The sequence below is a fragment of the Octodon degus genome, unplaced genomic scaffold (assembly GCF_000260255.1).
Source record: "Octodon degus isolate 3935 unplaced genomic scaffold, OctDeg1.0 scaffold00021, whole genome shotgun sequence".
NCBI lineage: Eukaryota > Metazoa > Chordata > Mammalia > Rodentia > Octodontidae > Octodon > Octodon degus.
In genome coordinates this window covers 8,248,218-8,273,049 of record NW_004524597.1, presented here as the reverse complement: position 1 = coordinate 8,273,049, position 24,832 = coordinate 8,248,218, and the positions used below count along the sequence as shown (strand labels likewise).

The following is a 24,832-nucleotide window of genomic DNA, read 5'->3' as shown; positions in this document are numbered from 1 at the left end:
AAAAAAAAAAAAAAAAAAGATTTTGCTTGATCAGTTTCTTATTTATTCAAAATTTGACCCATTTTCATATTTAGCATTCAGTTCTGATTCTGAAAGCTTAAATGCAAATAAGAAAAGCAAAGTTAAATACCAAAAACAACACTACCTCCCACAGTGGAGCTGGAAAAAGAGACAGTCAGGAGGACTGGTTTGCTTTAGGGAGGAAGGGGATAGGAAGTTTTATGAAACTGTATCTCTTGTTGCTATACTTTTTTCCCCTTTGAACTGAGCAGTCACCATTTGCATTTCACCCACTTCCCCCACGCAGTACTGGAGGGTTTTCGTAGCTGTTCTCTGCCCAAAAGTAGCTGAGGTTTTGGTTGAGTGTGATGCCAGCGAAGTCCAGTCTTGCTACTAGTGAAGAAAGTTGATCAACTTGGGCATGATGCCGCACACCTATAATCCTAGCACTGGGAGGCTAAGACAAAAGGATTGCAAGTTCAAGTCCAGTGCGGACAAGTTAGTGACTTGGTGAGACCCAATATCAAAATAAAAATATAAGGATGTAATGAATATGTGGCCAGTGTACAGCTTAAGTGAGCATATCCATGTGGTTTTGCAAACCCAGATGAGACATAGCACCTTACCATCTCCTTTTCTCAGTTCTCCCCCTGTAAACACTTTCAGATCTCTGGTACCTTTGGTTCTTTAATCAGTTCCAGAACTTCGTAATAACTGAGTCCTCCATATCATTCATTAGTGTTTGAAGAGAGGTGTCAAGTTACATGTGACAATGTATGTGCTTTCCTCAGAGCATGAAGCTTTAGCAGGATGCTGTTTGGAAGTATGTAGAGAAGTGGGTGTTTGTTTCTTGTCACCCTGCAGATTATTCACTTTTTACTACACTGAAGTTTTGGAAGAAACCCAGGCTGCTGGCTTGCTCACCCACGGGCAGCTGCTCATTTGAACAAATGAGCTGTTGCTTCACTTGCCCTCTACTTTTAGCCCTTAGCACACATTACTGGTGTGCAGGGCAGCAGAGCTACCAGAAACTAGTGTCTTTCTTTTTCTCCTTCACCCAACCTAGAGGCAAGGATTTTTTGCGTGCAGAACTTCACATTCCCAAGGGACCTCGTGGTCTTTAATTCCTGTGTATAAAGGAGATTGTGCTAATCTCTAGTGCTTGGTTTGAGAAAAAAACTTAGGACAAGGAAAAGGACAAGGATAGTGCTTTGTCATAGGACGAGGGAAAGAGAGCTTGGAAGAGGGATGGACAGAGGGTGAGCTGCAGAGGCTGTAGAGAGTCTTGAGAGAAGTGGCTGGATTTCAGGGAGGGTGGTGGTGGTGTGTTCTCATGAACAGAGCGGAAGTTGGGGTGTGTAAGAAAGAGGAGTGTTGGGGGAAAGTGGGAGAGTAGTGGAGATCTTAGGTTTTTACCTTGAAGGTAAAGAATGTAGCAGGGAGGCCTAGCCCACAGAGAACACATGCAGTTTGTTGACAGCCTCTCAGAGGGGAGTTAGTGCAGAAGAAATTACAAATATTAGAGTCACCCTGTTTGGGGCGGGGAGGAAGGGCATGTGGAACTGGCTGGAGATGTCATAACAGTGACCATCTTACGTACTCTTCTCAGTGAACTTGGAGTTGTAGAGTCATCTTGAAGTCACATTTAGAAAGCTGAAGCACCTTGCTGGGGAGCTGTTTCAAGGGATACGAGGATTGGAATTGGCCCAGAGATGCCAGGTCCCAGCAGGGTCTGGCAGCATATGGTACACAGTGTATACAAAAACTTTATGCAGCTTTGCCTCAGTTAGTCATAAGTATGAAGAAGAAAATGCAGGGCAGGTTGGTGATGTAGTCCCACTGGCTGGACCTCAAGCCTTCTTTCTGACTGAGGGTGGAGCCAGAGCCCCTCTCAAACCATTGTGACAGTAGGGTGATTTTTTAAGTAACATACTTATCTGGGACTAAACAGCACCTCTGGGACTCTGGAATAGGGAGCTACTGTGGGCTGAGGGTGTTAGGGTAGGGCTGCCAAAGAAAGAGGTCTCCGATCTTTCTTACTTGTAGTATTAGCAGAGTACCCCTGTGAGCATCAAGACTGCCCGGGACCCTCCAAAAGTTGAACATACACCATTCTGTGTCCCCCAGATTCTGAATGCTCTAGCATTTAGGGAGATGGATATATACGTATGGATATTGGGACTGTTTTGACAGCTCTTCCTCTGGTTCTGCTCTGTGCCCCAAGCACATGGAAGCCCTGTGAAATGTATTAGTGGAGGGTCCCCAGCCACTGTGGACACTGGTCAATCCAGGTGCTGGCAGCTATAGGCACTTTGGTGTTGACTCATCTGATCTGAGAGGCAGAGTTCCTGCAGAGCAGGTTTGGTGACAGCAGCAATCATTGTCAATTCTCAAGCCCCCAAACCTGAGAAATGAACTCCTCATCCTGACAACCAGACCTGGAAGGAGGGCCCTACTTGGTCACTAGCCCTGCTTTGGCCAGCCATGTCATCTCCCTTCAGCTAGGCCCAGGGTGGCCCTCCTCAGCCAGCTCCTTCCCCTCCCCCAAACCTGCTGTCTCTGGAATGAATAATGGAGTCTGGGCAAGATGAAGGGAGTGGGGGGCAGATAGACCTAGAGCAGGCCCAGAGACAGGATGGAGACCACAGGCCTGCCTTGGATCCTCTTCACCTCTGCAGCAGCAGAGATTCCCTGTTCTAAAGGGAGGCTGATAGACCACTTCCCCTGGAGGGGGGGCTCCCTCTGTGCAAGTTGGCTTCCCCCACCCCTTGACTCCTCACCTTTCTTGCATGGTACACAGGCAGCCCTATTCTACCTTCTCTGCACCTCCCTACCTCTTGGTGGCTGCTTGGGCTGGGTGAGACAAGGCTCTGTAAGGTTCTGTGCTTTTTCCTGAGTTAAATGTGCAACGTGTCTGTGTTTCCAAAGGCCAGCCTTTGGAAACACAGAAAACAATTTAATATATCTTGGGCCCCAGTGTTTTTCTTGAAAGTTGGATTGGGAAGAACCTTGTGCCAAGGATACTAGGGAGGAAATGTGTAAATTCCATAACATAGGGCCTCTGCCTTTCCTATCAAGGCTCAAATAGAGGTTTTTAAAAAATCTTTAAAACTTATTAAGAAAGCTCGATACACGTATATACAGTATAATGTGTCTGTTTAAGTATAGAGTTCCTTGAGTCCAGACGAGCCTATGCATGTATTTGTATTTGTGGGTGACCACTGCCACCACAGTCAACATAGAGAACACTTGTGTACTCTTAAGAAATCTCTTCCCCAGCGCCCAGCACCTTTGCAACCGCAGAGGTCCAGGACTTTCTTGCTGCTTCTACTTCCTGAGCCTCAGTCTTTCCCCAGTTGAGATGGATCTACTTGTGGCTACCTCAATGCTGGGCCAGTCTTGCCCGCCACCTGTGTTCATCCTACCATTTCTAGTGTGAGCCACACAGTAGTGTCCTATTTGGAGTTGGATATACCATGAGAGCTCAGAAAGTCAGCTGATGAGACTACTGAAGCTCTTCCTGGGATGATAAAGAGGGCACCCTACAGGCTGTGGCGGCTGGAAAAAGCATTGTGCTCAGGCATAAGTTGTGTTCAGGGGCGGCAAGAATTGTGACCTAAGGGCCAGACAAATAGGTCAGCAGATTAAAGCATCTGTTTAGGCAGACGCAGGGGACGGGAGTTCCATCCCCTGGTTTGCTGTACCAGCCTTGCCCCCCCCCCAGGGGGCATGCTGAGACTGCAGTTGAGACTGGGTGTGGTGGCGCATGCCTGTAATCCCAGCTCTTGGGAGGCTGTAAACAGGTGGATGGATCACTATGAATCCAACCTAGGAGTGAGACCCTGAACACCCTGTAGACTCTTCCTTTAACTACAAAAAAAAAATTAAAATATTTTATTTATTTACTTAATTGGCACAGGGTCTAGCTATGCAGCTCAAACTCAAAGTTATCTTCCTGTTTCAGACTCCTCAATGCTGGGATTATAGGCATGCACTACCTCGCCCAGTTTTGGTGACTGGGGTTCCAGGGCTGGCACGGCACGCAGTACCAGGGATTGAACCCGGATCCTTGTACTTGCCAGACAGGTGCCTAGACCACAGAGCTATCTTTATGAAGACTTGCTTTTTCTTTTCTATTCTTTCTTTCTTTCTTTTTCTTTTTTTAAAAAATATATTTAGTACAGAGTCTCACTACACAGATTGGACTCATAGTGATCCTCATGTTTTCAGCCTCCCAAGTACTGGGATTACAGGGGCATATCACCCTGCCTGGAGATCGAATCCCAGTCCCTGTGTCTGCTGAAGCAGGCACTTTAATCCTCTGAGCTATATGGCTGGCTCTTATGAAGACTTCCAAGCCTGTAGAATAGTTTACACATATAGGCTAGTGAGTAGCCAAGAGATCTGACAGCTGATGGCATTTTGTCATACTTGCTGAACCACTTAAAATCATGGTATTTCACTACAAAATATTTCAACATGTGTCTTCTAAGACCTATGTTACCTCTCTCTACCTCATTGCATCTAAGAAAATTAATAGCAACTTTATAATACGTAGGGCACTCTGTTTACATCTCCTCTAAGGATTGCTTCAACTTTTATCTTTTCTTGTAGAGATTTAAGCATTACAATTTCTTTGTCTTTTTTATCTACACTTGTACTCTTAATGACTTTTTAAAAAGACTGAATATGAAATGTCACATCCATGTTTGTTGGATGTCGTTTATCTTATTGTCATACACCAGGCATCACTGGTGACCAGGAAATTAGGTCTGAAGGCTGCACTGGAGCAGGATGTGACTCAGGGGTAGAGCATTTGCCTAACACTAGTGAAGCCCTGGGTTTTATCTCCAGTGCTGCAGAAACAAGTAAATGAAGATTGCATTGTGCTGACCCAGCATTTAGGGCAGGAATGCCCAAGGGCTTGGACCATTTCCCACTGGTCACAGAAGTGGGAGAGGCCAACAGATGGCTCCAGAATGTTCCGTGCCTTCACAGAATACTGGGTGCAATGTGTTTTGCCTCTGTCTGAGTCACATTGTTGTTACTTTTATTAGCTGTCATTAGTTCTTGAAAAAGATAATTGGGGATGAATATAGTTCTTTTAGAAAAACATAATAAATGAATAACTTCGGGGGGTTGTTTTGTTTTTGAGAAAGATCTTACCATGTAGCTCAGGCTAGTTTTTGAACTCCTCAAACTCATGGCAGTCCTCTTGCCTCAGCCTCCTGAGTGCTGAGATTATAGGTGTGCACTGTCACACCTGACAAGTAAATTCTGTTTTCCTTTTTGTCAGAGCCTAGCACTTGAATTTTTTGCTTTTCCTCCTTTCAAATGAAAAAGGCAGCTGGCCATGCCTGCAATCCCAGCACTCTGGGAGTCTGAGACAGAAGAATTCAAAGTTTGAGGCCAGCCTAGGCAACTTAACAGGACTCTATCTCAAAATAAAATCAAAGTAAAGGGATTGGAATATGGGTGAACACTTCCTGGGTTCAAACTCCAGGACCACTGCCACAACCCAAAAGAGTGTTGGGGCTGTTTTGAACAGCTAGGATCTGTCAGAGTTCCTGTCTGTCTGTGAGTGTAGGGAAGAAGTGGAGTTCACTCCATGCCCTATGGCCTGAACATCCTGTTTACTGACCCTACCCATTAGCCACTCCTGGGGGAACAAGGTACAAGGGGCTGCTGAGCCCCTTACCTGTCATTGGCAACCAAGGGGCCATGGTTGGGAGAAATCAGTAGGTTGGGGCCATTGTGCTTTCTGCAGCAGGAGAACCTGTCAGAAGACATGACCAGCCCAGGAGATGTGGAGACCGTTTGGGGAGCTCAGTGGGCAGCTCAGAGAGGAGAGAAAGAGGCTGGACTGTAGGCAGGCTTGCCTCCCTCTCAGGGCCTTATCATACCTGTGCTCCCTCGTCTATAAAACTAGCACCAACCTGATGCAAGAAAAGATTTTCTCTGGCTCATGCACCTCTCTTACCTCCCAGGGTCAGCATACAGGAGAGGAACAAGTAAATGAGCTGCTAGGTGATGCTTCCTCTTCTCCCTGCAGGTGTGAATGACAGAGGTGGTGCCATCCAGCGCCCTCAGTGAGGTCAGCCTGCGCCTCCTCTGCCACGATGACATAGACACTGTGAAGCACCTGTGCAGCGATTGGTTCCCCATCGAGTAAGTGTTGGGCACCTGCATCCTTGGCTACGAGTGCCAGGAGGTGGGGGATGTTCAGATCTGTGTCAGGGCTGATAGAGGGCCCATCAGGTGTGTCACTGTGCAGCAGAGGCAAGGAAAGGCCTAGACACAGCATTGTGAACCTCAGGGCTCTGGAGTGCCTCGCACCTCACCTTCTTCCTCATGTGAAGTTTCCCCAAGGGATCTGCCTGGAAACTTTAGTTACAAAGATGTTCGGTGTGGCATTTTATATTCACCAGGAAATTTAGAAGCAATTCACAGATCCTAACTATAAGGAATTGTTTACATGCATTAGGGTATATACCTACAAAAATAATATTGAGCCAGGGGTGCTAGCACATATTGTGTAATCTCAGCTCTTTGGAGTCTGGGGCAGGAGGATCTCATATTCAAGGCTAGGCCTGTGATAACGTAGTGAAAACTTGTCTCAAAATAAAGTAAAAACTGGGTTGGGATACAGTTCAGTGGCAAAATGCTTGCCCAGCTGTGGGTTTAAGTCCCAGTACCACAAACAAAAACTGAAGTATTAGGGGCCGGGGAGATGGCTCAGTGGAATAAGTGCTTTCCTGGCAAGCGCAAGGGCCTGAGTTCAATCCTCGGTTCCACAAAAAAAGACAAAAAACAAAACTGAAGTACTGTTCAGCCAGAAAAGGGAAAAAAATCTTCAAAAAGGTGTATTTGTTTGTTTGTTTTTTTAAAGGTGTATTTGTTGACAGGAAAAAATTGTTATGTTTGTTTGTTGGTTGGTTGGTTGGTTTTTGAGGGTTTTTTTTTTTTTTGTGGAACTGGGGATTGAACTCAAGCCCTTGTGCTTGCCAGGCAAGCACTTATTCTACTGAGCCTTCTCCCCGGCCTCTATTATTGTTGTTTTATTTTATTTATTTTTTCCCATAATTTTATTGAGAAATAAATAGCAATGAAACAATTTCAAATCAAATTGGTAGGACAGTTCCAATAATTAACACATTGTATACTGCCTTCCTAGTGGTTATTGTTGTACAAGATACAGACATGATATCCTATTTACAAATGCTATTAGAACAAATGCCTCTATTCTCTGAATTAAGAGAATGTAGCTATATATCTATTAATCATTTTGAATACACAGATACAAAATGGTCATTCATCTATATCCCCTTTTTTTGTTTAGTTCCATCATTTAAATATTATAGGTGTGTGAACTCAGCAAAATATTCCAAAATAGTCCAGTAGTCCATAATAGTGTTGGGTCTTCCACTTGACTGGCAATGTCAGAAGTTGTTGACCTGAGTCCTCTAGAGCTCAACATAACAGCATTGTTTTATTTCTTGTACTTTGTTTTTATACTTTTCTGCTGGGTGGTTAAGACCAAGATAAAGCAAGACCTATGTAACAAGAATTGTAGCTTTTGGATGTGATAAGGTAAGTCAAATCCCTTCAGGATTTATCCTGAGTGTTGTTGTTTTAAACAGGTAGATATTAAGTGAAAAAAAAGCAAATTAGAGGGCAAGTGTGTGCCACAATGCATCTTCGTTTTTAAATATACACAGGTTAAAAGTTTTTAGAAATACGTACTATAGAAGAGAAAGGGAGGGTTCTGAATGACACGTTATACAACAGGGGACAGATTAGCAGGAGAAAAAAACTAATGAATATATTTGATCATGGTCATATTTGACACGGGAGCCTTCAAACTGGAGACCAAAGTACCCATACTGAACTCTCCATTTTCATGTGTAATTTGACAAAGCAGGGATAGTAGCGTAGACACCGTAGGACAAAAAGGCTTTTACCCAGTGCTAATAAATAGGGGTGGGGGATTCAGCCAAGTCCTGTCTGTTGAGATTCCTCTTGGCCTCTCTGATGTCTTCCTTCCTTTGGGGTGTGAGGGCAGACCCTTACTGGAATGAGTGTTAGCTCTACTATCAGGTAAGATATGTCAGAAAATTCTTTGTAGTCACCACTTAGACAGGTAGTGGTGGTTAGAGTAAGATTTCAGCTTTTATGGTTGGAAAGGACCTGTAGTTTCTGTGATCTTCCCATCTTTGGCTAGAGAAATTTTAGTTTCTATGGCTAGTCTCAGGACAATGAGGGCAAGAAATAAGAGGTTGGGAGAAAGTCAGAAAGGAACTGTTCTTCTGAGGCCTTCACTCTGGAATCATTTTCTAAGGCCATCCAGTACCTTGTAACCAAGTGCTGTCAGTGTGAAGTTGAGTAGATTATTAGTGTCCACAATTTGCTGCTTTGGCTTGTCTGTATTTCCTAACCTCATTCCATAGTATGTACATAAAGCTTTTGTAATGAGAAAAGCAGACACAAACTTTTATTTATTTATTATTTATTTGTTTTTTTGAGACAGGGTTTTGCTATTTTGTTCAAGCTGGCCTGGACTTACTAGGTAGCCCAGGCTGACATCAAACTTGTGGTGATCCTCCTGCCTCAGCCTCCTGAGTGCTGGGATTACAGGCATGCACCACCACGCCTGGCTCAGACACAAATTTTTAAAATTAAAAACGTATAAGACCTTTCCAGCCATCATTATTTATGAGCCCACATGGCTGGTATGAGGTAGGGATAAGAGTTTCTCATGCATCTCTGGGCCTGTGACTTCTAACCCTTCTGGAGATGTGGACTAATAATGGCTTTGTAATTTAAAAGTATTCTTCAAGCCAGCATTCTCACTGCCGAAATTAGCCCAGGGAAGTAGGAGTGCCAGTGAGTAGGGAAATAAGCCATGCTGTGAGCTACATGGGGCTGTGGAGAACCACGTGGGGCTGCAAGCCTTTACCCGCTGAAGCACCAGCCTGCCTACAAACCTTCATGTGCCTGAGGACTTGGGTTCCCATGATGGGGGAGTGATAATCATCACCAGTGACAGTTCCCATCTTCACCACAGGATTGGCAGGGGATTCCTGGGGCCCTGGAGTGAACCTGGGCAGTGTGCAGGGCTTGTCAAGAACCTTTTTGGTGGATGGCCAGTGGCCTTTCAGAGCTAAGCAGAGCACCTCCCCACTGCTTCAGCTCCAGCTGGGAGGTCTGTCCCCAGTTTAAAAAGCAAAACCCATAAACTTTAATCTCTCCTCATCCTGCCCAGGGCTCTGGGTTTGGCGTAGGTCTGCCGGCACAGTGTCCTGAGTCTTCCCCTCGGGTGTTCTCCCTGGTCCCCCCACAGAAGCATCGGCAGTTTCTGTGACACTGCCACCAGCACGATGCACAGACATTTTCATAGCATATGACAACTGCAGGGCCTGTGAAATTGAATACAAAGAAAGTAGGTCTTTAGTTTCACTAATCTCAAGATGAAGCACCTGGCATTTCCTTCAAGAGATCACAGCAGTGTTGGCAGTTTCTGGGAAGCTGCCACCATCACAAAACAGACATTTTCATAGCACATGACAGCCATCCAGTTCTCAGTGTGCCATTCCTGACCCTTCTCACTTCCAAATGGCCATCCTCAGTAAGCCTGCTATTTTGTAACTTAGTGTACCAGCAAAGGAGTGAACACACCTGTGTCTAAGGCCTCCACTTGAGATTAAGTAAAATCAATAGAGTCCTGGCCTTGTTGGTAACAGCCCCAGAACCCCGGGCCACACATTGCCCTGAAGATCATGTCTTCTCACCCCTGTTCAGGGAAGTGTCAAACTCAGATCCATTCACTTATAAGTGGGGATCTTTCTCATCATTTCCCCTGGTCTTCAGTCTGTAATGCTCACCACATTCTTATAGGAAATCTCCTCAGTGTTCATGGGTTGCCCAGAGCCCTAAAATTTCAGCTTGCCCTTTGTTACTTGCCCCATGGAAATGGTTTTATTGGAGTTTTTTCCCTTCTCATGTCTTAGAGCTGGTAAAATCATTTTTATATCAGAAATTCCCAGTCCTATCTGGACAAATGGCTGTTTGGAGAAGGCAGCTTTGATAGAGAGAGAGTCCATGATGGCCAGAGTAGGCTGGGGTCCCCTGTGGCTCTGTTGTCACAAGCACAATGGGCTCACCTGAATGTGTTCCCTCCCTCAGGTACCCAGACTCATGGTATCGTGATATTACATCCAACAAGAAGTTCTTCTCCCTTGCTGCCACCTATAGAGGCACCATCGTGGGAATGATAGTAGCTGAAATTAAAAGCAGGACCAAAATACATAAAGAGGTATGTCTTTGTGGTGATGACTGTGATTCACAGTTGCTGGACAGGGCTGGAAGGGGCTCAAGACAGAATTGCACCACCTGCTGCATCTTCTTCTCTAGGGAGCTGTGACCTGAGGGATGAGAGCTGTGTGTGAAACAGTGACCTGTTGGTTTCTCTTGTATGTGGCATAGGGATGTGTACACCTTTGCTGGTACACTAAGTCATAAGATCTAACAGCGGGCTTATCAAGGATGGCCATTTGGAAGTAGGAAGGGCCAGGAATGACACACTGGGAATTTCGCTATTTTGCGCTATGAGAATGTGTTTTGTGGCAGCGTCCCAGAAACTGCCAACACTGCTATGGTTTCTTGAAGGAAATGCTAGGTGCTTCAGCTTGAGATTAGTGAAACTAAAGACCTACTTTCTTTGTATCCAACTTCATGGACCCCTCCACCAGCTACCTATCTCAGGACCCTTGGAAATGTGGAACTCCTTTGGTTAGTGGGCCCAGATCTAAGTATAAACTGTAAGGCCAGGTGGTTGACATGAAGATTCTGTTGATAATTCAGTGATTGGCTGGTATTTACCACACAGTTATTTACTCCAGGAAGGGGAAAAGCCACCAACCAGTGGCAGATAATGTTTTTGTTTTGCTTTGTTATTTTTTCAAACATGCAAGAAGTGGGTCTAGGGGTGGCAGAGCACCTGCCTAACCTGTGTGAGACTCTGCGTTCCATCCTCAGCAGTGGAAAAAATCCCTCCCAAAACAAGAGGGATTTATCTCCCTTTTAAGGATCCAAGTTCACCAAAGTCTACCCTTTTATGCATATAATTATACTCTAGTTTCTTTTTCTTTTCTTTTCCTTTTTTTTTTTTTTTTAATGTGTTTTAGTACAGGGCCTTACAGGGTCTCACTACACAGATCGGTCTTGTAATGATCCTCCTGTTTTCAGCCTCCCAAGTGCTGGGCTTACAGTTGTGTGCCACCATGCCCAGCCTCATTCACCATCTCCGTGCACCCTGAGGGCAGGGCCAGCATGGCCCACTGAGGATCAAACACTGATCTCTGCGCCTGCTTTACGCAGGTGCTTTAGTCCACTGAGCTATCTGGCCAGCCCTTAGTTTCTTCTGAGAGTAACTTTTTCTAGCATAGCTTCTCTTGAACTTTCTTCCATTGTTCAGTGCTAAGACAACAGAAAAATAATAAGAGCTTATATCCTTTTAATGTTGCCTTTTATGTGGAACACTGTCTCACCTGCCTCCCACCTTCCTGTGGCTTTCCCCGAGTGTCCAGGAGATCATCCTCACAGTGCACATGACTGGATCTCTGTGCCATTCTGAAACACGTTTGTTTTTCCTTTAGACAGGCATGGAGAGCTATTTGCTTCTAAAAGAACATCTTAGGAGAGGGAGACACCACCACCACCCTGGCCCAGAACCCTGATGAGAAGCTAGGGAGGGTCAACCCTAGGGCTTTGAGTGACAAGAGTGATAAAGAAGCCTTTTCTCTGTGTTGGCTGTGTGAGGTCACAACATCATGGAGTTGCTCAGACAGGGAGCAGAGAACAGGGAGCTTATGGCCCACCTGACCCCAGGCAGAGGAGAGGCACTTGGCACACAGTGGACAGGTAGCAGAAAGACTGAGTCGCCCAGTGTCCTTTCTTTGGTCAGAGAAAACTATGCATACCACAGGTTGTTTTTGTTCTTTATGAAGACGGAGAATACAAGAACCTTGTGGTGGTTGGGCTCATGATTCTCCTTTGAAGAATTCCACGTCTGGAACAACAGAGACACATGGAATGGCGTGGGTGGTAGAGAAAGGTGGGCAGCCACTCAAAGCAATGTGTCCTTTGTGTGTGGATGAGTGTGTGTGGCACTGGAAATAGAACCCAAGGCCTTTGCACTGAGCTACATCCCAGATCTTTTTTATTTTTAGACAGGGCATCACTGGGCCAGCCAGAAAACTCAGCAAGTTAAAGCACCTGTTTAGGCAGATGCTGGGACCGGGGGTTCAATCCCCCAGCCTGCAGAGCTGGCCCCACCCCTGGAGTACACTGAGATGGTGAATGAGATTGGAGGTGGTAGTGCACACCTGTAATCCCAGCACTTGGGAGGCTGAAAAACAGGAAGGATCACTACAAGTCTGATCTGTGTAGTGAGATCCTGTAGACCCTCCTGTTCTCACCCACCCCACCCCATCCTGAGGGGCGCTCCTTCTGTGTGTGAGGGTATTCTAGGAGATTTTTACCGGCAGGGCCTAAATCTTCTTGTGTCATGTGCAGCTGGGGGACTCTGCCTTATCCTCTCTGTTCTGCCCCTCTTGCTCCCAGGTGGCCCCAGGAAGTGAGTGTATAAACCATATGTAGGTTCTGCTGTTAACCCACGTATGCTGAGAGTTGTCCTGACTTGACTTCTTAACTTTCTCTTTAGGATGGAGATATTCTAGCCTCCAACTTCTCTGTGGACACACAGGTTGCGTACATTCTAAGTCTGGGAGTAGTGAAGGAATTCAGAAAGCACGGCATAGGTAAGGGGCTACAGATTCATGGTTTGGGCACACTCCCCACCTGTGGTGGTCAGTGCCCTTGTTCCAGTGACTCCAGCTCATAAATGACTCTTGAGTGTCTTTTCTCTCTTCAGCTGCCCTCATCAGATCCCCATCCCTCTCCTCTCAATGTCTCCCCACCTCACTGACCTGTACCATCCTCTTCCCACAGGTCAGATGAGAGAACAACCCCTTTGTCCCTCCCACTCCCAGAAATGTAGCTGTGTCTGTTAGCAAGATGTTCTTGATTCAGAGCAGAAAACATAAAGATAAAGAAACAACACTTGCCTGCTTTTGTCAACTGCCTTGGCACCAAATTCCCGTCCTACTCAGAAGCCATACAGTCCTGAGCAGCAAAGTCTTAGTTTTGGGGCTGGGGAGATAGCTCAGTAGAATAAGCTCCTGCCTGGCAAGTACATGTTCCTGAGTTCAATCCCCAGTACTGAAAAAAAAAAAAAAAAAAGTACAAACAAAGTCTTAGTTTTGAGTTCAGATGCATCTAGTTTTTGTTCTCAGGGCTCCAGTTTACACTTTTGTTGTCTGAAAGGTTGTTGAGTCCCCGTTGTAAATCCAGCCCACAGAAAGGTGCTGCAGGCCACACCTGTGACCCACAGTACTCTGCAGCTCATTGCTTCCATTTGACTGAGCTTTCAGGGGCTTTGACTGTAGGAGGTGACAGGAGGCTGCTTTAGACCCAGGGCCAGCAACCTCTCGACTCCTACGGGGGTCATGGCTTCATCTTCCTTTCTAACAGTCCCACCATGTGTAACTTTTACCTCTTCTCTCAAGGTTCTCTTTTACTTGAAAGTTTAAAGGATCACATATCAACCACTGCCCAGGACCACTGCAAAGCCATCTACCTGCACGTCCTCACCACCAACAACACAGCGATAAATTTCTATGAAAACAGAGACTTTAGGCAGCATCATTATCTGCCTTATTACTACTCCATCCGAGGGGTCCTCAAAGATGGCTTCACTTATGTCCTCTACATCAATGGTGGCCACCCTCCCTGGACTATCTTATATCCTTTACTGTTGGTAGAAAGAACACATGGCTTCTTGGCTGGAGGGCTGGCAGAGGCAGTGAGTGAGCTGGAGCTGTAGTCACCTTCAGGTGATGGTCAGGTGACTGGCTTTTACTGTGGGCAGATTGGGTACAAACAGTCTGATCACTCAAGATAGGAAAATAGATACTGACCTACAGCCAGTGTTCCCCATCTTCAGCCTGGCAGGAGTGATGGAGTTTAACTCTTGGCCTGAGAGCCATCTATCCACTTAAGTATTGATAGAGAGCCTCTGATTCTAGGTATGTTCCTCAACAGGGTCCAGAACTTCCCTGTGTAGGAAGGAGGCCAGGAGACATAGCAGTCATAGTGTGGTCCAGAAGTGCTGGGCAGGAGTACATGTGGGTTTTCAAGTGAATGAGTGTGGGATTCACTCATTCAGAGGGAGCGAAGAGAAAGATGCATGGTGACCTCAAGGCCTGTAGGCCTCCTGGATCACATGAAGTCAGTTCTTTGTGGGTATCCATACATCCAGGGGTCAGCACTGTTGAAGTGCCCCTCACAGGGCCAGGACTCTGTCCTTTTGGAAGCACTGAGGGTTGAGACTGGGGGAAAACCAGGAACACTTAGTTATCTTCTACCTGGCCCCTGTCCCCCTCCCTGTGTGTCGCCTCATTGTGGGTGTCCTGATGGCTCATCTGAAGCTTCACCAAGAAAATGCTCTTGTTCTCAAGTTCTGCCCCTGTTATCTAATAAACCTTTCCAGTGCTCTGCAGAGCTTGGTGGGGTTCTTGAATGCCCTTGAGTCCTGTGTGCCATCTGTACACCATGCTGTGTGGACCATAGAGGGGACCACAGAGGATAGTACACATAGGCAGTTCAGCCTGGAACATCAGTCTTCCTTGACGAAACCCACAGACTACATCCAGCACCTGGGCTCAGCACTTGCCAACCTGAGCCCCTGCTCCATCCCGCACAGGATCTACCGCCAAGCCCACAGCCTGCTCTGCAGCTTCCTACCATGGTCAGGAATCTCTACCAAGGGTGGCATTGAGTACAGTCGTACCATGTGATGCCAGCGGGGCAGTCTCTGCCAGGCCCCCCATCTTTCCACCCTGCAGAGCCCACGTTCTTGTCCACTGACTTCTGCTGCTCTCTGCAAGGAGCTGGCAGCCACTTGCCAGCCTGTTGGCCTGCCTGCCCTAGCTGCAGGCCTGGTGCTACGTGGGCTCAGGAGCAGTGTGCATCCAGTCTTCAACAGGAGTGGCCTCTGCCCCTCCAAGAGAGACTGGCAAGTGGTGGGTAGAGGGGGCATGGCTCTCCACATTAATACGGGGCTCCAGGGCTTAGCCTATGGGACAGGCAGTTAGACGGTGGGACAGTGGGCATTGCCATCAACAAACACAGATGTCTGTAGGCAGGCACCTGTGAGTACTCCCCAACTGACTCAGAAACTTTGTAGAGAAGAACAGGATACCAGATATCTTGAGCCCCTGGTCAAAACTTTTTACTTCCTGAATTGCTTTTTTTTGGTTAGACAGTACAATTACATGATTGAAGAAACAAGTCCTTCCTACCTGTATCCCCCACTTACTCAGTTTCCCATTGTCACAGGTACCTAGTGACTTGTCATAATTTTCTCTTTGTTGAAACAAAATACCCAATACTCAAAGGAGAAAATTTATTTTCCCTTACAGCTTATAGAGATATACCCTTAGGTGGCTGGCTCCAAAGCAGGGTGGCATGGCAGGGGCATTGTAGAGTAGGCAGGAGGCAGCAGCAGACAAGCAACAAAACAACAGAAGCAGCAGCTACATTGTTTCCCTTATATTCCATATAGGCTACCTACTCTTGGGGGCGGGGGGCAGCACTTATCCCTAGAGTCAAGTACCAGCATCACACACCCTAGATCCAGCCACTTCCAGAAGTCCCCACCTATGACCTTGTGAGGCTTTGGGAGTACATCTTGATAGAAACCATAACATTTGTGTCATTGGTCTATTTCTGGAAATTCCACACATACCGAAGTCCTCTGTGGGCTTGGCTCTGGTAGACACCTTGGAGGTGAAACTTCTGCCAAGGGGTAGCCACTCTGGTATGTGTAAGTGCCTCTGGGAGTTAGTCTTTCCCAGGTCCAAAGGACACCAGAGCTGGAAGGGACATAGGGTCTCCAGAGACCAGCCCCTTGTGTAGGACTTAGTGAGAGCCATGCTCTCACTACCTGGGTTGTACAATCAAGGGTTGAGCTCTCAGTGCTTTTAATTGTGTCAGGACTGAGAGGAGCCTGGGACCAGGGGCACAAATTATGGGCCTGGAGGAGAGATCATGTTCTGGCGGTGCCCTGGTGTACCTGCATCCCATAGGCTAAGCAGGGAGTGGGTGAGTGTTCCCTAGTGCCTTCACCCTAACCTGTTCTCTCTCTTCCAGGCTCCTTGTCTCTACTCCTTGCTTCTGGAAACTTCTGCTTCCACCTAGTGCCCTGGTCCTGCCTCCATGCACTTGCACTGGACCTCTCCCATTGCACTGCCCCCCTGTCAACTCCTTCCTGCAAAGCCAGAATGGACTTTCCGCTGCAAAGGAAACACTGTGTGGACACCATTGAGCCTGAAGACATAGGAACCTCAGAACAATAGAAGGGAATGCCAGGCCTTTTGTTGAGGACCAGCCTGAAGAAGCCTCCATGAGGCTGGCAGGGAGCAGGCAGAGGAGGCATAGCTCATGTGAGGGCACAGCTCCAGGGCTTAGCCTCTGGCACGGACAGACCGTGGGACAGTTTTCTGCTTCTCATTGACCAGCCTCCTGCTGTGCATTTGCCACTTAGGGGAAATCATCCTGCTGTTGGCTCATGGCATGCTCCATGCAAGCTGCCCTGCAATGAGAGCTAAGCTACAGACAGGTAGTGGTAAGGCTCCTGGAGCCCTGCCTTCCTGACCTCTATGAGCTGAAACTCCAAGCCTGGCCAGGTACAAGAGGTCAAGCCCCACACTGGGCAGCCCTGCTGCCATGGGCAAGTATGGCCTGGCCTTAGGGGCAAGAGACAGTCTGTGCTTGCAGCCCCTCAGCCTCCTAGAGCAAAGGCTGTGTTAACCTCATAAATCATGCTTGCAGTGTGCATATGTCACACGCTTCTGGCATCCCTCACCCTGGACCCTAGGCACTTGTTGCCGTGTCCTGCCTGGTACTGCTGCACTGTCATAGGAGCCAGGGCAGAATGTCCTTGCAGTCCCTCCTTGTTCAGCCTAAAGAAGAGAGGAACAGCCCTGGAGATGGGGCCTTGGTGGCTGAGTACTTTCTTCCAGGACCAGGGCTTGCTGCAGCCTCAAAGGGTCCTCGTGATGCAGGCAGGCCCCATGCAGGAGAAGTCCCACTCAGCAGTGTTAGCCAGCAGGTGGCCCAGGTTGTGATGACTAGCACGGCTGTATGCTGAAGCCCCAAATCTGAGCCCTCTCCTCTGGATCAACAGTAATCATGTGATTTTTAATTTCTTACCCATGTGGTCAGGGGAGTCTTGTAAAGGCTCCCCCTTGGACATTTGTAATCTAGCTCAGAGGCCTTGCCCTGCCTTACCCTCCCTCCTGCCCTCTAATCATGGCAGTGTCCAGCCCAGTGTTGAATAGATTGTAGTGTTTTGTCTCATTATAAATAAATAAGACTGTAACTGGTCTCATCCTGTCTCCAGCACCTAGTGTACTGTGCTGGGCTATGACTGAGAGCCCAAGAGAGCTGCCGCTTGCTGGTACCCCAGAAATGGCTTCTGACAGCAGGGGGGACTGCTCTGTATCACCCCTGCTGAGTGAGAACTAGGAAAGGGCCTCTAGAGCACAAAGCCAGAAGTGGCTGACCCTAGTGGGTCAGGTTAGCTCTCTGGCTCTTGAATTCGAGCTGAGACCTGGTATAGATGGGCTGTGTTCTAGCTTTAAGAAGATTCCAGCGGCAGTTCAGCTTCATGGTCACCAAGGGCCCTGGGCCAGCCAGCCAGAGGCTGGGCGTTTGGTGTAACTGCCAGAGGCACTTACACATACCAGAGTGGCTATTCCTTGGCAGAAGTTTCACCTCCAAGTATCTACCTTGGCGGTAGATCCTGCGCGGGATGGAGCAGGGGCTCAGGTTGGCAAGTGCTGGAGGTTGACTTCCTCCAACCTCCCATGGAAACCTGGCCACCCCTACATTGTTTCCCTTGTTTGTATCCACAAGTAGACAGGTAGAAACTGACTTGGGCTGGGAATTACCGAGAGCTACAGTTTGTGGCAAGACCACCTACAAAGCCTACATGTGCTGCTTTGCTATTTGTGTCCCCAGTGCCCAGTACTAGCTAGGGAAGGCAGAAGCCCTAGCTGAGATTATCTCACTGTCACCTACTATTTCTAGCCCCAACTTAGTCTCAAGAGTGGCTGGACTTTAGTCCTACTCTAGAAACAGAGCCCAGGAACCAGGAAGTATTTTCCAAATATTGATAATCTCTGACTTGGGGCCATGACCCAGGTGGTGGGACTATGTGGCTTGTATGGCACTGTGGACTGTGGTATCTGGGACAAATGCCCAGTCAGGGCTGCTGCTCACCTCCTGAACATTTTAGAGAATGGCTTAGTCTCCATACCTGAGTGGGAACCGCATCAGGCAGGACTCCCATGAAAAAAGTAGCTCTTCTCTATTGTCATCACAGATCGTGGGCCAAGCTGGCTGCATCTTGTCCTTGCTATGGACAGTAACATCTCCAACCATGCACCAGAAACAGTGCCAGAGTTGGAGGGTAGCTTATTCTCTACTTTACCTGCTTGGTGTCTGCCACTTCAGGTGGCCACACTCTGATTGCCGTGGTGTGTACCTTGGTGCTATCCATGGATGCTGCTGTGAGGACAGGTGTCCCTGTGCCTAGGCAGGGTTGCACTGAGCAGCTCTGCCCAAGGTAGCTGTGGTACCTTAGCCACCCTGCTTTGGTGAGAGGCCACAGGGTGACATCATGGTGCCTGCTGCTCCTGGCCTTTCCAAACTGCACAACCACAGAGCTGGGCCAGCAAACTTGGAGCCCAATTCAGGCAAAAAGGAAGTACAGTCCTTAGGGAGAAGCAGAACCACACATGGCTTCCCCAGAACAGAGGAAGAGGCCAGCCTAAAGGAAGCCTGCTCTGCCCCAGGCTGGAGAGGACTTACTAAGAGCCCTCGATGACTATACCCTTACCAGGAGGCCTAGTCTTTGTCCCTGTGCACCCTACTTAGGCAACCTTCATGGTCCAACCTGGAGGTCACTGTAGCAGCCCCTTCAAGCCCTCATACTTCTAGCATGGTCTCCCCACAGGCAAGGATTCCAGCTAAACGTCCAGCCCCCCACTGGTGCTTAGGGAATCATAGACAAGGATGTTCTAAGACAGATCCGTGAGTAACTGGGAGCCCCTGGAGTGTTTCACAGACTCATTCCCAGCATGCCATGACAGTTACTTTTCTACTAAGCCTATTTGTAGTGCTTTTCAAGAAAGCTTGTGCAGCTTTGGAAAGAAATTGCCTAGAGGGCAGTTTACTCTGGGACCAGCATGTAGTTGCCGCAAGTGGCTTTTCTGGGGGAGCAAACCTAGACCATGGCTTCAGGAGAACCCAAACTCAGCAGTCTAAAGCAGCAGCTAACCAGTGTCATTACAATTCTGCAGTCAGAAAGGGCTGGAGCTGCCCAGGGTGGACTATTTCTTCCTGGGCTAGGTGGGATTTCTATGGTAGGGTCCTCAGAATGACTGACTTCTCATGTGCCCACTGACCTCTTCCCATAGCAACTTTGGAAACCTCCAGGCCTCTGTACCACATGAAAGTGATACCATGTCCTCTCTGCCACATTTTACTGGCAAAGACAGAGGCTGCATAAAGATAAGAATATAGGGCCATATGTAACTCACCTGGGGACGCCTAAGTGGCCATTGACTGACCATGGCCTGGATTCCCAAGGTCTGGACTCTGGAGCAGTCTGCTGTTAAGTGGAGGGGGGATCAGGTCCCCTGGGTTTCCAGAGACCTTGTATTTTTGGCTTCTGGTATGTATCATTCCTGACCAGTGGCCCTGGCAGCAGCCCCACCCAGGCCTCCATGAGTGACAGGTAGCCAACCCAGCCTGTGTCTCCTCAACAGCTCTCTGTTGTATCTTGGGTGATCGGCCCAGGTTCATCTGCCTCCAGGTCCAAGGGAATGAGTATTGTGGGAGAGCACAGAAGCAGCTGCCCTTTCTCAGGTATTAGAACTCACTAGGTAGGGGTTGGGGAGATGGCTCAGTGGAATAAGTGCTTCCCTGGCAAGAGCAAGGGCCTGAGTCAATTACCAGTTCCTCAAAAAAATAAAAAAAACCTCACTAGGTGTGCCTGGCAAGTTCAAGGTCCCAAATTCAATCCCCAGTACTGTGGGAAAAAAAAAAAAAAATCTTACTAGATGGACCATTGGCCAATTATGTCCCTCCCACACCTACTCAGTTTCCAAAACCCTGTTTTCGCTGTTCTTCCTTCTGAGGTCACAGTCTCCTTCAACTTCAGGTTGAACCAAGCCCTCTCTGGATTCTGTGCAGGGATCAGATAACATTTCTCGGTGGTTTTCCTGGTACCCTAGGCCTGGGGTGAAAGGCCTGCTTTTAGGCCTGCGTTAGGCTTGTGACTGTCATGCACCCCAGACTAAGTGCCCTAGAGTTGACTTGTCTGACTGGACTGGGTTAAAGACAGTTGGACAAGAAGGTGCAGGCCTTGATTTTTTTAATGTGATTAGACCTGAAGGCTTCCCAGCCTCTCAGGAACCTGATTCTGCACTTGGCCTCGCCTCCCTGGTACAAGGGACTGACTGGATTTGGGGCAGGCTGCAAGGACAGGGCCATGCTTCCATTTCTTCCATTCCTCCCTCAGGACTTGTCCCTCTCTGCTCTTTTTTGAGGCTGGCCCAGGTCTGGAGCTGGGCAGCTGCAGAGGGCAGGGGCCATCCAATGGGGAGGGTTACTGCTGGGGCTGAGTCCTTCCTCTGTGGATGTGCTGCCACCTCCTCCTCAGCCATCCTTGCCCCACTGTCTTCAGCCCTGGCACTGGGATCCCTATGACCTCTCCAAGGCTCCAGAGCGGGTTCTCTTACACAAGGGACACATGGCCTCCTCCAGGGTCCTCCAGGACCTCTTGGGTCGGAACCCCAAGCCCTCATGAGACTCAGGCTGGGAGGCAGAACCCTTTGCTGGGTTCATGCTGGAACTGGAAGCTGAGAAAAGAGGAAAGGGAAGAGTCAGACTCAAAGGGAAGCTGGCATCCCACTCTGGGGTCCCCAGAACTGGCCATGCTTCAAAACAGAAGACTGGGTAGCATTTCTTTGAAAGAACTGGTGGGACAGGAGAGGGAGGTGAATGATTCAAGCTGGCAGGACTAATCTATCCTGAACCCCTCAAATGGAGAAACAAGTCTAGCAAGGAGAGAGTTGCCCAAAGCCCCTTCTCCAATACAGAGCCAAGGGCAGGAACTCTGAACTCGAGCTCCTCTCTGCCTGACGCATTCTGCCCCTTGGGCACTAGCCTTGTCTGTACACTACTACCACCAAGACCTAATGGGCCTGGGGACTTTGCACATCTGTGGTTTCAGCCTAATGGGCACAGGGGATGGGGACAGACTGATAAAAGATCTTGGCCCCTTGTACATGACATCATGTTTTGGAGGCAGGGGCCCTGGCTATGTGTCCCTTCCTAGTCCCTGGAGAAGGCTGAGGAATGGACAAGGGCCTTCTGGGTCCTCTGTGGTCTTCCCCTCCATCCCCCAGTCCTACCTCAACAGCTCACCTGTATTTCCCAGGCTGTCCCTGGGCAGTTGGGCTTCCAGAAAGGCTGAGCAGGGGCTGTTACCTGGACCCAGAGTCCCGTATGGTAGGTCCAGGGACCAAGCTGTGTCCTCAGGCTGTGGCAGGCAGTCTCCCACCAGGAGCTGACTCTGCAAGGGGCTCTCAGCCTGCCCCGTGGGCTGCATGTGGCCTGGCAGGTAGAGAGCCAGGCTCCGAAGGTGGCGCAACCGGAAGTTCTTGGGCTTGCTTCCCTGGACACCGAGGCACTGCTCCTGCTGGGTCCCCAGCCCCCCCTCGTAGATGTTGGGTGGTATGTTGGGGTGGCTGGGATGTCCTCCAGCCCAGCTCACTGCATCTGCAGGGGGAAAAGTAGGAAGGTAGCAGCCAGCCAGCCTAGTGTTCATGAGAGGAGAAAGCAGATTCCTGCCTCTGAGACCAGCTTCTGTAGTGGGCTTTATCACCCTACCCAGCCTCAGCTTATTTGTCTGTAAAATGGGCTTGATTTCCTGCCTCTGCCCTACTCCCACCCTCTTTACTCTACCAACCAACAGGGACACCTAAGAGGTCTAGAATAAACACTGAGATGCCTTTTAGTACTTCAAGCCTCTTGTGTCAAGCCCCTTGGTGCCCCTGACCCTAGAAAGAATATCCAAGTAAAGGGATAGAAGTTGCACAGTGGGCACCAAAGGATGTGACCAGCCCAGGGTCATAGGACCTGGATCAGTGGCCATTCCCTTCTTCCAACCCATGCATGTCCCTGAAGACCACCCAGTGGGTTTGGGCCCATGCTGGGAAAGGAGGGCATTTCTTCTGCCACTCTTTCCTGTGGCCTGGCACCTTCTCTTATGTGCAGCTCAGAGAACGCACAGACCAAGGCTTCCATGGAGGGCCAGTGTGCTGGGGGAGGAGTGGCCAGGCCTTGTGTGCTGTGCGGCCTTTCTCTCCCCTGCCTAGGGGTGGGACTAGAGGGCTCCTATGGCAACTGCCTCTTATGATGTCACAGGGAAGACAGCCTTTCTAGATCTTTCTAGGCAGACTTCTAGAGTTTGGGGAAGGATGATGTTCAGGACATAAATGTGGGCAGGAGGAGGGCGAGGAAATGGGCTAAAACCTCAGAAGAAATTCCTGGTTCCTTTGGCTCGGGACAAACTCCGTAAGACAAAGTCAACTCTGGCAAGCTGGAGGGTCACTTTCTATGATGACATCTTGGCATCTTAGTCTCTTCCTGTGTGGGTTGGAAATGAGGGTTTGGGATAAAGACCTGGTAAGGCTTTTAAGCAATATGCTAGGTTCCTCTAAATAAGCAGAATTAACAAGGTGTACAAAAATGCTTTCAAAAAGATTTTTTTTTATTAAGGGAATTAGCTCACATGATTATGGAGGTCAACAAATTCCACAACACACTGCCTGTGACCTGGAAAATTACAAAAGCCAATGTTGTAATTAAATCCAAGTCTGAAGACCTCAGAACTGGGGTGGTAATAGGGGTAGAGCTGATGTAGGTGCAAAGACCTGAGAACCGGGAGCTCCAATGTCTAAGGGCAGAGGATGGGTGGATCTCCCAAGTTTAAGAAACTCTTTTCCCACAATGTATCTTCATTATCTTCATTTTTAACTGGACCTTTGATGTTTTGGCTGACACCCACCAGCTTTATTCAGGGTACCAATTTAAATGCTAATTTCATCTCCAACCATTATCCCAGGTACACACAGAAATGTTTTGCTAGCCATCTGGGGATCCCTAAGCACAATCAAGTTGACATATAAAATTAACCGTTATAGGCAAAAATTTTAAAACTGATCCTGGGGCCAGGGAGATGGCTCAGTAGAATAAGCGCTTTTCTGGCAAGTACAAGGGCCTGAGTTCAATCCCCAATTCAAAACAAACAAACAAACAAACAAACAAAAAACCTGATACTAAAATTCATGTGGAATTACAAGGGAGTCCAACTAACTACAGCATTCTTGTTTTGTGGTCCTGGGGACTAAACCCATGGCCTTGTACATGTTAGGCAAGTGCTATACCACTGAGCTATATCTTCTACCTTTTTATTTTTTATTTTTTTGAGAGGGTATGTTTGAGACAGGTTTTTACTGTGTAGTTTAAGCTGACCTCAAACTCTCAATGAGCCTGCCTTAGCCTTTCAAATAGCTATAACTACAGGTGTGTACCCCCATCCTACCCCAAACAGCATTCTTTTTTTTTTTTGTCCTTTTCTTCTCTCCCACCCTGGACTTCCCACCCTACTTTTCTTTTTGTTTTTTGAGCTAGGGACTTGCTATGCATTTTAGGCTGGCCTTGAACTCTCTATGTAGCCCAGGCTGGCTATCTTCCTTCCTCGTCCAAAGTGCTAGGATTATACATGTGAAGAATATTCATATTCTTCATAAAGGAAACGAAGATTCAAGACTTACATGTACTGATTTCAAAACTTGCTACAGGGGCTGGTGAGATGGCTTAGTGATCTAAAGCACCTACTTAGAACAAGCTAAGCTAAGCAAAGCACAGGGACCGCGGTTCAATCCCTCAGCACCACATGCCAGCCAGCCCCGCCCTGTGGTGGGCTGAGCTGGCCACACACACAATAAATAAATAAATAAATAAATAAACAAACAAATAAATAAAATTTTAAAAAAACTTGCTACAAAGTTAACGTTAAAACAATGTAGAACTGGTATAAGGATCGATGCCTAGATCAATGGAACAGAATTGAGAGTTATAGTGATAATCAAATAATTCTGACAAGAATGCCAAGACCTAAAAAAAAAAAAAAAAAAGAATGCCAAGACCTTTTGTAAGTATCCTAAGTTTTTTGTCTATTTTAAAATTGTATTGTCTTTGTATTAAGAACTCTATAGGGGCTGGAGAAATAGCTCAGTGGTCTAAAGCACCTGCTTAGACAAGCTTAGGTAAAGCACAGGGACCACGGTTCAATTCCCAGCACCACATGCTGCGGAATCCCTCCCCCAGAGTGGGCTGAGCTGGCCACAAAAATAAATAAATTAAATTTAAATTTAAATTAAAAAAAGAACTCTATAGATTCTAGATATAAGGTTTTTTAAGAAAAATATGTATTTTGAAATTAATTTCTTCCAGGCTGTGACTTAACTTTTTTTCTTAAATGTTGTTAAATAAAGTTTATGGAGGGCCAGCCAGATAGCTCAGCAGACTAATGTGCCTGATTAGGCAGAGCACAGTGGCCAGGGTTCAATCTCTG

General features: G+C 47.7%; 2 protein-coding genes across 5 annotated transcripts in view; one reads left to right on the top strand and one right to left on the bottom strand.

Annotated features, from left to right (window-relative positions):
- The window catches only part of Naa60 (N(alpha)-acetyltransferase 60, NatF catalytic subunit), a 23,378-nt gene extending 5,869 nt beyond the window's left edge, over positions 1 to 17,509 (top strand). For both annotated transcript variants that reach the window (XM_004627827.2, XM_023711509.1), the window contains exons 2-7: positions 6,053 to 6,168; positions 10,183 to 10,312; positions 12,722 to 12,818; positions 13,626 to 13,860; positions 14,759 to 15,140; positions 16,270 to 17,509. In XM_004627827.2, coding sequence (XP_004627884.1) covers positions 6,059 to 6,168; positions 10,183 to 10,312; positions 12,722 to 12,818; positions 13,626 to 13,860; positions 14,759 to 14,915 — 729 coding nt within the window. In that variant the 5' untranslated portion in view covers positions 6,053 to 6,058 and the 3' untranslated portion in view covers positions 14,916 to 15,140; positions 16,270 to 17,509. The remainder of the gene's footprint in view (positions 1 to 6,052; positions 6,169 to 10,182; positions 10,313 to 12,721; positions 12,819 to 13,625; positions 13,861 to 14,758; positions 15,141 to 16,269) is intronic.
- Positions 17,510 to 20,555: 3,046 nt separating this feature from the next.
- CUNH16orf90 (chromosome unknown C16orf90 homolog) lies at positions 20,556 to 23,453 on the bottom strand. 3 transcript variants are annotated; one of them, XM_004627826.2, is made up of 3 exons: positions 22,452 to 23,453; positions 21,616 to 21,969; positions 20,556 to 21,047 (listed from the first exon to the last, which is right to left on the bottom strand). In XM_004627826.2, exons 1-3 carry the CDS (start codon positions 22,495 to 22,497, stop codon positions 20,890 to 20,892), a joined length of 558 nt encoding a protein of 185 aa, XP_004627883.1. In that variant the 5' UTR covers positions 22,498 to 23,453; the 3' UTR covers positions 20,556 to 20,889. The 3 variants fall into 3 exon arrangements, with proteins under 3 accessions (XP_004627883.1, XP_023567278.1, XP_023567279.1); XM_023711510.1 differs by having other exon boundaries at positions 21,616 to 23,453; XM_023711511.1 differs by having other exon boundaries at positions 21,679 to 23,453.
- Positions 23,454 to 24,832: the final 1,379 nt, after the last annotated feature.